Genomic DNA, 15,689 nt, shown 5'->3' on the forward strand with positions numbered 1-15,689 from the left:
AGAAGACTATGCCCTCTCTACATCCACATTTGCATAGCCATGCCTCAAAAAAGTCAATGGGAAGTGAAAAAAAAATGTTCGTAATAATCCAATATAATTTGGTACACTCATTCTTTATGTGACCCTGAGCAAAAAATTCTATGGGGACCACACCCTATCTCTAGCGTGAAGGCAGCCATTTTAAATCAAAATATGTAGATGGCCAAAATCTGCATCTCGTACTTTAACAAACTTGCCCTGAGGATTTTATCCAACGGACTCCAAACTACTGCAGTATCATTAGGACATATCTGGGATGAAAACAAACATTAATCAATCAACATAAGTCCCAGGGTGTGGTCATAACGAGCTTTTAACAAAGTGGCCATTTTGAAAGTACAAAATTCCTTGAAATTTTGCAAACGTTTTCAAATTCAAACTGCCCAATCTGGTGTTATTTTAATGAGCTGGACATAATGATATGCAACGTAAAAGTTTATTTTTTAAAATAGTTCTCCAGAGCCCCCTGCACACTTTTCTAATGGGACAGAAAATTTTAGTTTGTCATAAACTAATGAAATTTGGTACACACAAACATTATGTAATCCTGAGCAAAAACGTCTGTGGGGACCACACTAATGAGAAGGCAGCCATTTTGAATCTAATTATACAGATGTCCAAAATGTAGCACTCATACTTAAATAAACTTGTCCTAGGAGTTTTTATCTGATGGGCTCCAAACTAAGGTAGCATCACCAGGACATATCTGGGATCAAAAGTTATTAAAACAATTTACATGTCTCAGGGTGTTGTCATAATAAGCTCTTAACAAAGCAGCCTGCGAAGTTACAATGGGCAATAAACATGAAATACATGCATTTTTATTGTGAGTGTGGACACCTCTCCATTGATCTGACCTGTTACTTATAACTGGTAGTGTTGCCTACTTTTTTTAAAACAGCATTATTTTGCAAGGTATTTTTTTTATCAATAATTAAATTCCAATCATATATATTTTTATTTTAGTCTTGGCTAAAATGTGGCTTTAACACAACAAATAGGAGTAATAATCTTTTAATAATATTTTTTTTCCTCAATAATTTTGATGTAAAAGCGGTAACAAATATGCACATTCCATTGTAATGTAGTCCATATCAGACTAGACAGGTTTAACATGATGAACACTTTATTGGGGTTGTGCAATAATGGCACAGTTGTGACATGGTTATATTTCTGTGTTGAAATCATGTAGACCATGAGAAATGTGACGTGCAGCACTGTGAGCAACACAAATGACCCTTTGTAGAAAATTAAACTGAACTTTATAGTAAAATGTGCTGAGACTCTGAAGCGTGCACCATTACAGCAACACTGATCTAGCAGGACATTGATGATTGGTTTGTTTTTCTGTACATCCATCCATCCAGTTTCTTCTGCTTATCTGGGGCTGGGTCGCGGGGGCAGCAGTCTAAGCAGGGACTCCCAGACTTCCCTCACCCCAGACATATCATCCAGTTCCTGTTTGCCATGGGTCATCCTTCAAGGGGCATGAAGCCCCCGACAGCATAGTTCACAGGCTCATTCGGGTGCTCAAACCCCTCCACCACGTTAAGATCGTCCGAACTAATTATTCATTTATTTGAACACAGCATATTTTATGTTTAGACATAATATATCCATCTTTTGTCAGTCCTGACGTGGTTAAAAACAGTGTACGATGCTCGGCGAAGGAGCATTGCCTAGCATATCCAGAATGACATATCTCTGTATTTTTTTATTTTTTTTTATTATTACCAGGGATATCAGTCTTGTCACCACAACCTCTGTTGCATCTCAAGTCTGACCAAACATGACCGTGCAATTTTTCAGTGACACAAAGGAACTAAAATTATATTTCTCTCACCTCCTATTAACAGAGTTCAGTGCTTTCAGTGGTTATTAATTCTGCAGAAATCCGCAATGTTTCTCAGCCGCTTGTGATATTTTTTCCTAGCTTTTCCTTTTTTTCCTTGTAGGCAGCCATATTTGATTTGATATGGACAGACCATGTGTGTCCCTGATTAGCTAATACACTTGTCAATCACACTCATCCGAAAATAAGGAGATTCACCGGTGGCCATACTCACATGTTCATAAAGTATTGAAGAAGTCTGTATTCTGGATCCCAGGCAACCAGCAGCGCTGAGGGATGGGTGAAAAGAAAAAGGCAGATTCCTTAATGTACCTTAATCTTATCTACCAGAGCTGGTGGAAGTTTGTTGGTAGTGGGAATCTGAGGAAGCTTCTGTTTTGTTTTTGTATCTTTTGAAAATAAGATGACCATTTCTGACTGTAGAAAACAAATTCTGATATCAAATTAGAATCATCGACTCATGTACCCAGATTTGCAGCACTCTTCCCCAAAGTCCTCCTTTGGCTCATGCTGCTCCTCTGTTACATCACAGACAGGAAAGTCAATTTCAGACACTACTATTGCACTGTCAAGCTCCAAGTCAGTGTCTCTGCTGAATTTTAAAGTGAGAAGGTTCACCTCCTCTGCTCCATTCATCCTCCCCTCCTCTATCCTCTCCTCCTTTGCTCTCTCCCTCCTCTCATCCTCTGTTCTCTCCATTCTCTCCTTGCCGTGAGGGGCAGAGGGGCTTTGAGACAGCGCGGAGCAAAGTGAGCCTTTACTTGCGTATGGTTCATCAGTGGCGTCTACCTGTCCATCTCTGGAGTCACCCTCATCTTCACTGTTGTCCGACTCTGAAGTACAGCACTCTGTCTGTCCATAGGAGGGCACCAGTTGTGTAATGATGTGCAGAAAGGAGATGGGGTCATGAAAGAATACCATCAGCCTTTCCTCCAAGTGACGCGTTGAGGTCTGTACAACACAGAAAGGAGGCTAGTGAAAACCAAAAAGTATTATTCTTTTGTCAAGTTTAGCACATAAGATCCTTATTTAAATAATTTTACATTGTGGTTTTATTTTCTATTTTATTCTAGGTATTTAACCAGCCCACTACTATTACTTTTAAATGGTTCTGATAATAGAACAAAATGTTTAATTTTTCAAATTAAGATGGTCCTAAGCTCCGTCCACACATCTACACTGTGCCCCAGGTAAGTATGCCTTGCCCACACACCAACATCAGAACAGATAAGTCTAGAAACTTGTCTAGCAAAGACGATCGGACCATGACTACGTGAACATGCACAGGTAAAAGCAGAGAGAGAAGATAGCCTTAATATATGAGTGAATTACACTCCATGGGCCATGTGAGGGTTTGCAGAAAAAGTATTAAGCATGGTAATAAATAACATTCCAAATCAATTATATATTATTCATTAAGTACTTACATAAGTCCATAAATCCTTGAAACTTGGCAAACATTTTCTGATTCAAATTGCCCAATGTGGAGTTTGTGTATTTTAATGACCTAGACAGAGTGATATGCATCTATAGCTCTCCATCACCCCCTGCACAGTTGTAATGGGGCAGAAAATGTTTGTTTGTCATAGACTACTGAAATTTGGTACACACATCCTTTATGTGACCTTTAACAAAAATTTTCCTAGAGTTTTTATCCAATTGACTCCAAACTGAGGGTGCATCACCAGGACATATCTGAGATCAAAATTTGTTAAAAGAATTCACATAAGTCTAAGTGTGTAGTCATGATGAGCTATTAACGAAGGAGCTATTTTTGAAGCATAAAATCTTCTAACTTTTGCAAACATCATAGCATTCAGATAAACCCAATGTACTGTTTTAATAAGCTGGACAAAATGATGTCTGGATTAAAATTCTATCTTTAAAAATGGCTCTCCAGCACTCTCTGTAAAGTTAAAATGGACAAACAGGAATTATTGAATGGTATGTCAAGCCAAGATTGATATGCAGCTGTCCCACTGTGGCATGCCCTTCCATGGTCGCAAGAGCAGGGGCCCTTTATCGCTGTTTACTGTTTTAATTTCCACTTACATTTGGTCATACTCTTTTATATGTTTTAAAATGATTAATTTACTATGGCCTCACGATGGAGGAAGATACCACAGTGGTTCCTTGGGATACTTTCAGTTTGAGAAGCAGTGGCAAGTATAATATACAATCTTGGAGCACATTTTCCTCAGTTAGTAAAACAAGCAAAGTTTGAAAATAAGTTTGTGTGAAGTGCGTGTTGTTTTTGTCGAGTGTTTTGGAAATTTCTTCAGTTCATACGTTTCTGTCTGAACCCCTTCCTGTGAATTACTAAGAAAGTGTCAAATGCATTAGAAAGCTGAAAACCACATGCAGCATTTCAGAGGCTTAAGTGCAATGGAACGGAAAAAACACAGAAAAAAACACAGATTTCTTATAACACTAAAAGAAAACAACTCACAATCGCACATGCATTTACAGTAAATATGGTAGGTTGTCTGTTATATATCAAGCTGACCACAACAAAAAATGTGTCATTAAATTATCGTGGGCCTGTTCCATGAAGTGATATTTAAAGTCCTATATTACACAAAACTGACTTTTATGAGCTTTAAGTCATGCTGTTATCCCATCAAAAATATACAGAGTTTTGTTCCATTCTTATGTTTGAATGAATGAATATGTCTACATCTCCAAAGCTCAAAAAGCTCTGCTCCACCTTGCGATGTCATGAAGTTTGGCAATTCTAGAGCTGAAATTATCCAAATGATTCTGGCAAAGGTGTACGGAGTTCAAAAACAGAGTGGAGCACTTGCTGTATTACCACATGACATTACAAGATGGAACAGAGAGTTTTTTTGTTTAAAAGAAGAAAGTGTGTCTTATTTGGACAATCCAGGCTCATCAAATCCTCAGTAAGGTAAATGGTCTAGGCCAGGCTAACTGTCAATATTAATTTTATTGTCTGAAGAAACACTCTCACATCTGTGTTAAATAACAGGCAAAATCAAGTATAAACTGTATTCACACTGAGACTTATAATGACCAGCCATGCTCCAATGCACTGGGAAGACATATCTGTGGACCCTGCATGCAGCAAATAGGTATGAGCCATTAACTGGCTGAGTGGCTAGCACTAGCTCAAGATCTGGAGATGGCTCCCCAAGCACTGTACAGTTGTAGCTCACTGCTCCTGACAGGTTGAACCAGTGATTGAACCATTGCTCAAATGCAGAGAATTAATTTCTCTCACATGAAAATAATAAAGTACACCTTACCTTAAAAGCTAATAGCCTACAATACTTAATTAAAACAATATCTCGAAGGCACAAAATCATTTAATTGCTCTTTAAAATTTGTCTTAATGAATTAAAATGTTTAAACTCTAATAACGTAGGGCTATATTTTAATTCTTCATATTTGGCATTAAACTTGCTGCAAGCCTCTTGTTCTTGTATCTGCTAGAGTTGAAGGGGGAGAGTGGTATCTTTCCTCTAGCACTTTCGATCAGACTGAAATTGTAAAATTCCATGTTAAAATAACTTTCTAAATGAATCAAGAGATGATTAGGGAAAACCCTGGCATAAATGTTTTTTCATTCATAGTATTTTAAGCTGAAGGCATAAACCCACATAGGCTATTATAATCACACCCGGCATCAGCTCTGTTGCAGAACAATTATGTTTTTTTAACCTCTCATTCAATGTTTTAAGGAATGCAATATTTCTAACAGATTTGTATTTATTTTTTTATTAATGAATCACAAATGATTGCTATTATGAGTGTGATTTTGATTTTCTAGCTATATCGATGTAAAAGTTCAAATGAATGCCGGCTTTAGTAATGTTTTGGAAAAAGTGGGAGGGTAGATGGCAAATATATATAACAGTTTCTCTAAGTCTGACTTGGTTTGGTGGGATAGTACCTGCAGTAAATGTTTATCACAGTTTTCCATCAGTTAATTGTCAGTTTGTGGGAAATAAGTTGAGAAGAAAAGTACAAAAATACAGGATATAGCAGTCAGTTCTAAAATATAAACCTTCAGTTTCAACAAAGAAAATTCCATCTAAAATGCAAGGACAAATTTACATACATACAAGGAAGGTATTCTTCTGGCAGTTTAAACCTTTATTTAACAAAATAATGGTGTTGTCATTTCTTTGTATTAGTCTAATCATAACTACTTAATAATTTAGTTAATTTAGTTAAACAGTTATGGAATTATCTGTATGTATATCATATCTGCCGCCCGTTTCAAACCATTCAGTAAAATAATAATTCAACACAATTAAAAAAAAACAACAAAAAACTAACTAGGCATGATTTTCATAGTAGTTTAACCTGTCATATGCAGTGGCGGAGGTACTTACCAGCACTGAGGGCAGACCTCTTGGTCTGAGGCAGATGTAGCCTGAGTAAATGACAGTGAGAACCACCAGCAGCAGGAGCACCAGAAGACCAGCCAAAGCAGCCAGGGGGTGTTCTGACAGGGGAGAAGCAGCACATCAATTCATTAAAAACTGATAGTGCTTTTGGAACATTGCACCAGTGAAACACTGTTCAAACTGTTTGTGTTACCTATGTAGATGGGGCTGTGGATGTACACACACTTAGGGGGGCTGAAATCAGAGTTGCGGGGAACTATTTGATCGGAGAAGCGGATAGACACGCAGTAATGGGAGCCCGCTTTGACCCCAGGCTCCACCTTTCTCTCGAGAGACCAAAGGGACTTCAGCTAGAGAACACAGGGAAGGTTTAGGCAGGAACATTCACCTTTCTACAGCATTTAAGAATGTGTGCCATTGTACCATGGGCCTTTGACTGTCCATCTGAACCTTCAGCTCATAACCAAAGGAGTTGTAAATGGAGTAGAGATCAGGTACTGGAGCATCCATGTCTATGCAGAGAGAAGATTCACAATGCGCCAACCGCAGGATGGGAGGCTGCAGCTCAGCTGGGCACAGAGATCTACTGGTCAGTTTGGATGAACTGATCAATTTCTGATTAATTTTGTATGGCCTTTCATTTAATTTACCAACTCGCTTCTCATCCCCCAAAACAACCCAGACTTGCAACAAAGAGTGAAAAATTGTCAGCAACAGAGTCTGCAAGGTGAAGATACAGCCACCAGAAAAGCTACGCTAATATTTAGAGCTAAGCTAAAGTTCCTAAAGCACTAAAACCCTGTGTCGTCACATAACAATTGTGTAATAAAGATGGAGGTATTGGACATAGAGGATTTACAGCTAGAAGTGATCCAAGCACTGTGCATCTAAAAACAATTTAGTGGATATTTTTGGACTCTTAGGCATTCCTGGACGTGAATTGAATTTGTACAGAATAAGGCTCGTGCCACACTAATAACAATGATTAGCTCCCATTGCAATGCGATGAGCTCGGATCGCTGGAGATTCAGGGCATGTCAGAGTTGCTCTACATAAAAGAAAAAATACAAAAATACAGAAATACAGGTGAGTTTGTTTACCTGAGCTTGAATGTGTACAAGTGGAAGTAATGCAAAGTAATGCAAAAGAGACTAATGAACAAGTAATACAATAAGGCAGGTGACACACCAGATGAACGGATAAAGTTGGCAAAAGAAATCAAGGCACTCCAACTCAAGTTATCATTAATGCAAAAAGAAAGTGGAAGTAAAGCACCTAGTGAGAAGCCACTTATCGCCAACTTGCCAGTACCTGCTCTGACCAGAATATTCCAGAATAATATTCCAGAATATTAACAAGAGAAAAATGCAACAGACGTGTAAAAGTAACTGAGGAGGGTAACACCCCAAAGTTTTGTCATTCATGCCCTAGATCTCAGACAGAAAATACTTTTCAAGAATATGAATCTGGCCTGATGTATGACCCTGTCCTGGGGTAGAACATGTTCCTTCAAACACTGTTAACTGGTCTGCAGAATGACAACATAAAACGCGATTTACAGCTGTACTTACAACTAGTTAATGTTTCAGATGAACTGTTACTAGAAAAGCTGAACACTGCCTGTGCTTGTGAGAGACAAGATAAAAGAAAGCTGCTAGTCCCACACTGTGTTGCTGTCCACACTGCACAGACCAATGAGCCCTGCTGTAAGAAAAGAAAAAGCACCTGCTCCACAAAATAAACGAAATGTACAACCAGACATTTTATTGAAACTAAAAGAAATGGAATCTAACATGACACTGCTGAGCAACTTAAAAGTTGAAGTCTTGCAAATAAAAGAGTTCATGCAAAAACCCTAGCCATCTGGTCAAGCGGATCAACCTCCAAGTCAAGGCAATACTGCCTCAAATGCCATGGTTCAGCCCATATGTGTTCTAAAATCCACAGTATGGTCACATTATCTCTCGACGCTTTTCAATACCTGCTCTAGGCGCAGGAGGCATTGCTTGTTGCCTGCCAACAAAACAACACTGATGACTATCAACACTGTTATTCTTACGTCAGTGATGAACATTTCCTAGCAGGTTGCAGGATGAGAAGAGCTCATCAGTCACCTCCTTTAAATGGGCAAGGGTCACTTCAGTGGGAGCAACCATGATCCACACGCCAAAAGTGTCCAAGAGCTGCATCAACTCCAAAGCTGAAGGAAGTAAGGTGAGACACAGTCAATGTGCACTATGCAAAAATCTACTTTGTTCCAAATCCTGCCAAACTGAACACAAGAAGAATGTGCAGACGTGTCATGCTTGGGTGTCTTGGTTTGGACAGTATCACATAACACACATATTATGTATAGTTGGACAAAAGTATTTGATTTACTGTTTCATACAATACAAAAAAAACAAAAGCATTATGGAACGTGGTGGAAAGAAAAACTGTCACATGTAAAACTCAGAGACATTTATGAAAAACTGGAAGGTGACAATACGAAGGCAATAACTGCTAAAAGAGAAAGTATGCCCTATATTGGCTGGCTAGAAGTAACATTTAAACTACATGCAAATGAAGACCCTACAACTAAGGTCACTGTCCCTACACTTGTTTTGAGTGGCTCTAGCCTTGCCAGATCAATCATAGTTTCCAATATTGTAACGCTCATTGTTGACACTGAACTGAACCAGGCCACTACTAACAAAGACCAGCTCATCCAAATTGTTCCCTGAGAACGCCGTCACCAGTGTACAAGTTCATGAGATTCAAGCACATGTTGTACAAGTGAGTACAAATCCAGTGTTTGAGTACAAATTAAAACTGTAAGAGAAACAGTGTCTGTAGCTAAACACATCTCTATGAGCACCCCCATGCCAAGGAGACACAACTCTCATTGCTGAGCCTGATGTGAAACCTTAGTAGGCAGAAGGACTTGAATTCTGTGACACTGTAGTAAACGTTAAAAAGGGGTAAAATTATAGTCGATGTCCAGGACCCCACAGATCATGATATTGTACTCACTGGGAGAACACTTATTGGGTCAGTGCAACCTGTACAAGCTGTTTACCCTCCCTCAGTTCTGCAGCCAGCTCCTGCAGGTCCAGCTACACCGAGTCAAGTAAAGGCAGGTGATGAAGAAAATGGGATCCTCTAGTCAACCTGAGTCACATGTCTGAAAATGAAAGGTCAGTAGTACAAAAAATGTTAAGGGAAGAATGTTTTCTTTTTCCAAATTTGAGAACAACATTGGCTGTATTGAAAAGTATAGTACAACTATCCATCTTTCTAAAAGACACTGAGCCAGTAGCAAAAATGTACTTGTACTGTCTTGCACTGTCTGTGCCAAAATCTTTCTACAGAGAAATGAGTCAATGATGTTAGAACTGTGCTACAAAGACTCAGACAATACGGCATTAAGCTAAAACCAAGTAAATAAGAACTGTTTAAACAAGTAGTACGTTACTTGGGCCGTATTGTTTCAGTAGAGGCCAGTAAAATTGACCTGGCCAATACTATTGCAGTCAGAGCACTTAAAGACAAGTAGCCTAAAGCAGCAGGAGAGCTGAGAGATATTATGGGTCTACTAAGCTACTACAGACACAATATAAGAGACTTTTCAGATATTGCTGGTCCTCTCCATCACCTGCTCAAGGCCCTTGCTGGCACATAAGCAACAGACAGCCAAATAACAAAGACAAGACAGACAGATAAAAAAGCATAAGGTGTCTCCTTAAATATGGCAATCAAAGGGACTCACACTGATGTTTCAAACCAAGGTCTGAGTACCGTCCTCTACCAGGAGCAAGCTGGTAAGATGTAAGAGTAATAGCTTATACATCCTACACACTTAATGAGTCAGAGAAGAATTACCACCTGCACTCAGGAAAACTTGAGTTTCGGGACTGGACATGAAAATGTATCACACATGCCTCTTGACATTGAAACAATAATGAGAACATGTACAGAAGAAATGTCATCACCACTGTTCAAGTGATCAAAACAGACTCAAGTGCACAATGGTCAATGACTGTTTTAACTCAAATGGACTTATTTCCATCCAAAGCAAAGACATAAGCAAAGTCCAGAGGAATGACTCGTGTATTGGTCCTGTCATCACCTACCTGCACTCAGGCACAAAACCCTCTGACTAAGAGTACAAGTCACTCAACACGCCCAGAAGAAAGTTATCGGAATGTGACAGATTAACAATGGACAGCGACAACATTATCAGAGGCCAAATAACAGTAAGGACAAAACTTATTTTGCCACCAACATGCAGAGACCATCATGAAAGCACTACATAACGAAATGGGAGATCAAGAGATTGGCAGACAAAATACTTAATGACCGTCTCTTCTCAGTATTTGAACGGTAAAAGTACAAATTCAGCGACTTTGAATAAAAAATAATAATTAAAATTGCAAACTTTGCAGTAAAATCATTGGATAAATATAACCATTTCATATATTTTTTCTCTGTGATGACAGGGGAGGCACAGCCTCACCTGCCTCCTCTGACTGCACGTCACTGGTTGGTGCAGATTGTTTCGTCGATATTGTGGGTTTTGTTGATGAGAAAACTTGCAAACATACAGCACTTCAGACTCACCCTGCTAGAGATCAAACATTTATGTAAATGTAACCCTAATATATTGTTCTCACCAGTATCTTGAGGCTGTGGGTATGGCGGGTTACAGTTAGATTTAATATAATGTATTTGTTTGCTGTCTTCCTTGCTTAAATAGACCAACACGGCAGGACAGTGTACAGCTCGTCTTTATTCAACAACTTAACTCATCTAATCTCATGCGCACCCTGTGCGCATTCACTCTTGTTACATTTTTATTGGTGCCCTCCTCAAATGCGCTGTACCACAATAAGTACAATAAGTAGGACCCAATATTATTATGAATAAAGTAAATAATGTATCCAACGTAATACAATAAATTATATTCATTGTTAATAAAATAACAACAAAGTAATAAAAAAATTACTAATGAGCCAAATAAATGTTAATACATATAATAATATACATAAATTTTGCTGAATGGATTCTGTACTGTACAGGAGACATGGCATGGAGGAGACAGTCCCTTAGCCAATCAGGACGCAGAACACAATGCGCGTTCATATGCTGTAAAAAAGCATGCAAAATTGCACCAAAAAAAACAAAACATGAAACAGCAAGACCACGAAAGGTGAACCGTGATATAGCGAGGGCCAATTGTACTCATATTATACAATCACATTTGACATACCCAGGCAACACCCCTGCTGGGTTTCCATAATTTTGGGAGACATTACATTTACTTACATTTCCTAGAGACAGACCCTAATATAAAAAGGCTAGAGTGAGATTTGAACCAAAAAAATAATAATAATAATATGATAACTGAATACAAACTGTGGCCCCTCTCTGGTGTGTGTGAGCTTACTGTCTCTGATGGGATGGAAGTTGGACAAGCGTGTGGAGGACAGCTCAGTCCTGTGGTGGGCTGTGACCCACATGTGGTAGGTCTGATCTGGGTCAGAGAAGTCTTTAGTCAGATCACAAACCAGAGGCTCCACCAGTTGCTCACATCCAGCCACCTTTCTGGAACGTGGATCACTGGACAACAATAATGCAAATTTAAAATGTAAATTAAAACAGCCAATTTGGGCTTTAATATAGTTGCTTTTCGCCTTTTTATAGGAGACACTGTGCTGCAGGGGTCTGACCTGTCTGTGTAAAAGGATACGCTGTAGGTGACCTCCGCTGGTGTTCCCACACCTCTGTCCCACTGCAGCATGTGGTTCATGTTGGATGACTTCAAAACCACGCCCACTGGAGCAGGAGGGACACTTTTAACTACAGAGAAATAATGCACAAAAATTATGCAATGCCATTTCCTAAAAAAAAAAAGGATTGCAGATATATATAGTGCAAGTGCAAATTCTATGTACCCTAAGCTGTTACGGCTATACTACCTTAAGAGTGCCAGATCTTGCCTGATCTTGGAAGCTAAGCAGGATTGGGCCTAAGTGCTGGGATGGGAAACCAAATGGCAAAACCAGGCTTACTTCTGTCAGTCTGCGTCAGGCCAATAATAGCTTACCACCGACTGTGGAGTGAATAAAGTGTCCTTAATAATAATAATAATGCATTGGATTTATATAGCACTCTTTGTACACTCAAAGACACTCTACAGAGCATTATTTATTCACTCCATAGTTGGTGGTGGCAGGCTACTACTGTAACCACAGCTGCCCTGTGGCAGACTGACAGAAATTATGCTGCTAATCTGCAAAAATCAGCCCCTCCGAACATCATTTTCATACTACGCAATGTGGGTGAAGTAACTTGCCTAAGGACACAACAATTATTGCAACTGATGCCCCATTGTGGCACCTGATATTCCCAGGGTCTCCCATCCAAATACTAAGCAGGCCCAGCCTTGCTTAGTCTCTGAGATCTGACGAGATATGGCCGCATGGTCTTTGAGAGCGTCACGTTTTAAAATCACAAGTACTACAGTTAGTAAGTAACATTATCTCTTTTAAAAACAAAAAATATCTATAAAACCTGTAAATCATATAGTTTAGACATAACAGTATATCCAAATTTCACAAGATGCTAAAGTGTTTAGTGCTTAAGTGTTATTCTCATGCTGGCTGCACTGAAACGGAGCTAAAGATTATGGTCTATGTAGCTTCCCCTACTTTTCTAGTGCACTGTTGCAACAAAGCAATGCATTTAGCCAAAAAATATATAATGATTAATACATTCTGAAGCTCATATTATCGTTGTATGATATTTGATCACACAAAATGTTATTTTGTGATTTCTCTACAAACAGGTTGGGCTGTCTTGTAACTTACCCAAGGCGGCCTGTGGGATCCAGGAGAGGAGCAGTAGGATATACATGTCTGTGGAAGCACCATCCTCAGCTCAGTTCCACACACTGTTGCAGAAAAGGACACACAAACCAAGTTCAGCGTTCTTCTAATATTCTTCACCTATATTTGTGTTTGTTCTAAGAGCCCAATGACTCTTAAACAATAGGGCCCCAAGCACCACCTTAACACAACTAATCAAGTATAAAACAGTTAATAGCAAACAGAGCCCAGGTGGTGATGGGAAGAAAAAGTATTTTGTTACAGAATACTTTTTAAAATCTGCATTTGTAAGGTATTTCAATACATGGTACAACTAGAGTACAGTATTCTGAATACTTTTACATTGAGTTGTGTTATTGATGAATAATTACAGAAGGAAAAATATCACACATGCACTTACCAAAAGATCAGTGTTTTCAATTTTGTCACTATAGCATTAAGTTTGAACCCAAAAATAGTTACTGCACGGTATTACTTTGAGTTTAGAGTTAGAGTTATACGTTTTCTGGATAACAATAAATGAAACAGTAACTGTACTGGACATATACATATACATATACATATTTTCGGTAGGCCTATTTATTTGCTTTCTAATACTGGCCCCAGGTTACTTTGGACCAAAAAAGTGGGGAGCCAAGGTCAAATACATTAAGAACCCCCAAGCTTTGCATATTACTTTATTTTACAATCAATACTTTGGACACAGTCTTCTTGAAATGTCTTATAATCGAATGACTATATAAAATCACAGACTTTTAATTTGTATAACTATACACATTTTCCTACTTAAACCCAAATGATGTGATAGAAACAGAAATATCTTTGACAAGTTTTGGCAAAAGGTCACACTGTGCTTTGTTGGCCTGGGCCTTAGTCAGGAGCACCAGAATTATCAGCCAGACCCTGATGGACTTGGTTCATAAAAGTAAAACAAAATAAAGCAGACCAATAGGTCACGTTTGTTGTGGAATTTTGCATCCCCTGCATAGTCTTGGCATTGCTGAGACTATTCAGAGGATGCAAAATTCCACAACAAGGTTCATGTAGTAGAATTTGATAAGGTCATACAGATAGAGGCCAAAGGGTCTATATAATAATGTTTGGGAACATGCCCTGGTCTCATTAATATGAAAAATTTGTAAGGTCATTCGCAGCAGGGTTCAGCAGGTAGATCATAACGCTAAGCATGAAAGTAAGTAGATGCAATTATCAAATTAGAAATTTTATTTGTAATAGAATGTCCATTGTAAAAAACAAAATATCCTATCCTGATTATGAAAAAATGTCTATACCTTCAGTTTTTATAAGACAAACATAGAATTCTTGAATTAACGTTAGTTCAGCAGTGCAAATAATGAAAAGTTAATAGGCCTCCGGGAATTGTTTACAATGTTGACTCGTAAGAGTATCCGACTTTTGTATTTATTTATTATTATTTATTTACATAAATTGCACATCTAATGACAATATGGTTATTGGCTTCAAAAAAATGACTCCACAAACAACAAAGTGCCAGGGGCAGAAAGTACCTCCTTACAAATACTTGTGTTACTATAATTGGGGTAATTGTACTTTTTTAGATTTTGAAATCTGTACTTGTAATTGATAACAATTCTTGCCATGTGATTGTAATTAGTTACATTTTAAAGAAAGGGGGACAAGGAAAAAATGGTCTGAGGGCCGTATTTGGCCCCCAGGCCATAGTTTGGAAACCCTTGATCTAAAAGGCAAATTCACAAATATTGGACCTGATCATTTCTATTATTGTCTAGACCACAGAACTCACTGCATTATGACAAAAACCTGAATATTAGCGATATATATATATATATATATATATATATATATATATATATATATATATATATATATATATATATATATATAATGTTACAAAAACACATACGTACACAGATTGGCCATAGCTAAGATAATATGCATTATTTCGGTTTAAAAACACAAAATTTAGTTTTATTTAAAAAGTAATTAGTACTCTAGTTTACTTAAGCACAATTCTGGCAGCAGTGCTTGTACTAGTAATGTAATATATTATATAAGCCTTATAACTACTTTTACGTGAATAAAAGCGTTCAGTTCCACCACTGCAAATCAGACACACTGACAATGGCATTTTGTTAGGTTTTTTTTTTTTCTTTTCTGCTTTGTAAGAATAAGTAACACTCAAGTCAAGCCACATCGAGGATTTTCAGATATTAGACTTGTTATTGTGAAAAACGAAGTGAGCTAAAATCCCCTCGCCCACTCAGCGGAAACATGTCTAACCGAGAGCTAACACCAATATTAGCGGATACCACGCAACGCATCGCATCGGGGTGCTGGGCTCTACTCATATCATTTACCTGACGGATAGACATGTCGTGGATCTGACGCGGTTTCGACCCCACTCCCGCAGCACCATGAGCTAGAAGCACCGACACACGGGCCCACACCACGGATCCACACGCTCTCAACGCCCCGCTCTCAACGCCCCGCTCTCACTATGCCGCGTTCAGGGACTCCACTTAAACGCCTCCCTCCTACACAGACGGAAAAATGTAA

The 15,689-nt window shown here is 38.5% G+C and overlaps 1 protein-coding gene across 2 annotated transcripts; it reads right to left on the bottom strand.

The window, feature by feature from the left end:
• Positions 1-457: 457 nt before the first annotated feature.
• crfb2 (cytokine receptor family member b2) lies at positions 458-15,632 on the bottom strand. Of its 2 annotated transcripts, none has more exons than XM_033987483.2 (8): positions 15,491-15,632; positions 13,113-13,195; positions 11,973-12,102; positions 11,690-11,862; positions 6,688-6,833; positions 6,458-6,614; positions 6,250-6,362; positions 458-2,842 (listed from the first exon to the last, which is right to left on the bottom strand). In XM_033987483.2, the coding sequence occupies exons 2-8, from the start codon at positions 13,156-13,158 to the stop codon at positions 2,342-2,344; spliced, it is 1,266 nt and encodes a 421-aa protein (XP_033843374.1). In that variant the 5' UTR covers positions 13,159-13,195; positions 15,491-15,632; the 3' UTR covers positions 458-2,341. The 2 variants fall into 2 exon arrangements, with proteins under 2 accessions (XP_033843374.1, XP_055086716.1); XM_055230741.1 differs by having other exon boundaries at positions 519-2,842; positions 6,688-6,776.
• Positions 15,633-15,689: the final 57 nt, after the last annotated feature.

Source organism: Periophthalmus magnuspinnatus, chromosome 21, assembly GCF_009829125.3.
Source record: "Periophthalmus magnuspinnatus isolate fPerMag1 chromosome 21, fPerMag1.2.pri, whole genome shotgun sequence".
Classification (NCBI taxonomy): Eukaryota; Metazoa; Chordata; class Actinopteri; order Gobiiformes; family Gobiidae; genus Periophthalmus; species Periophthalmus magnuspinnatus.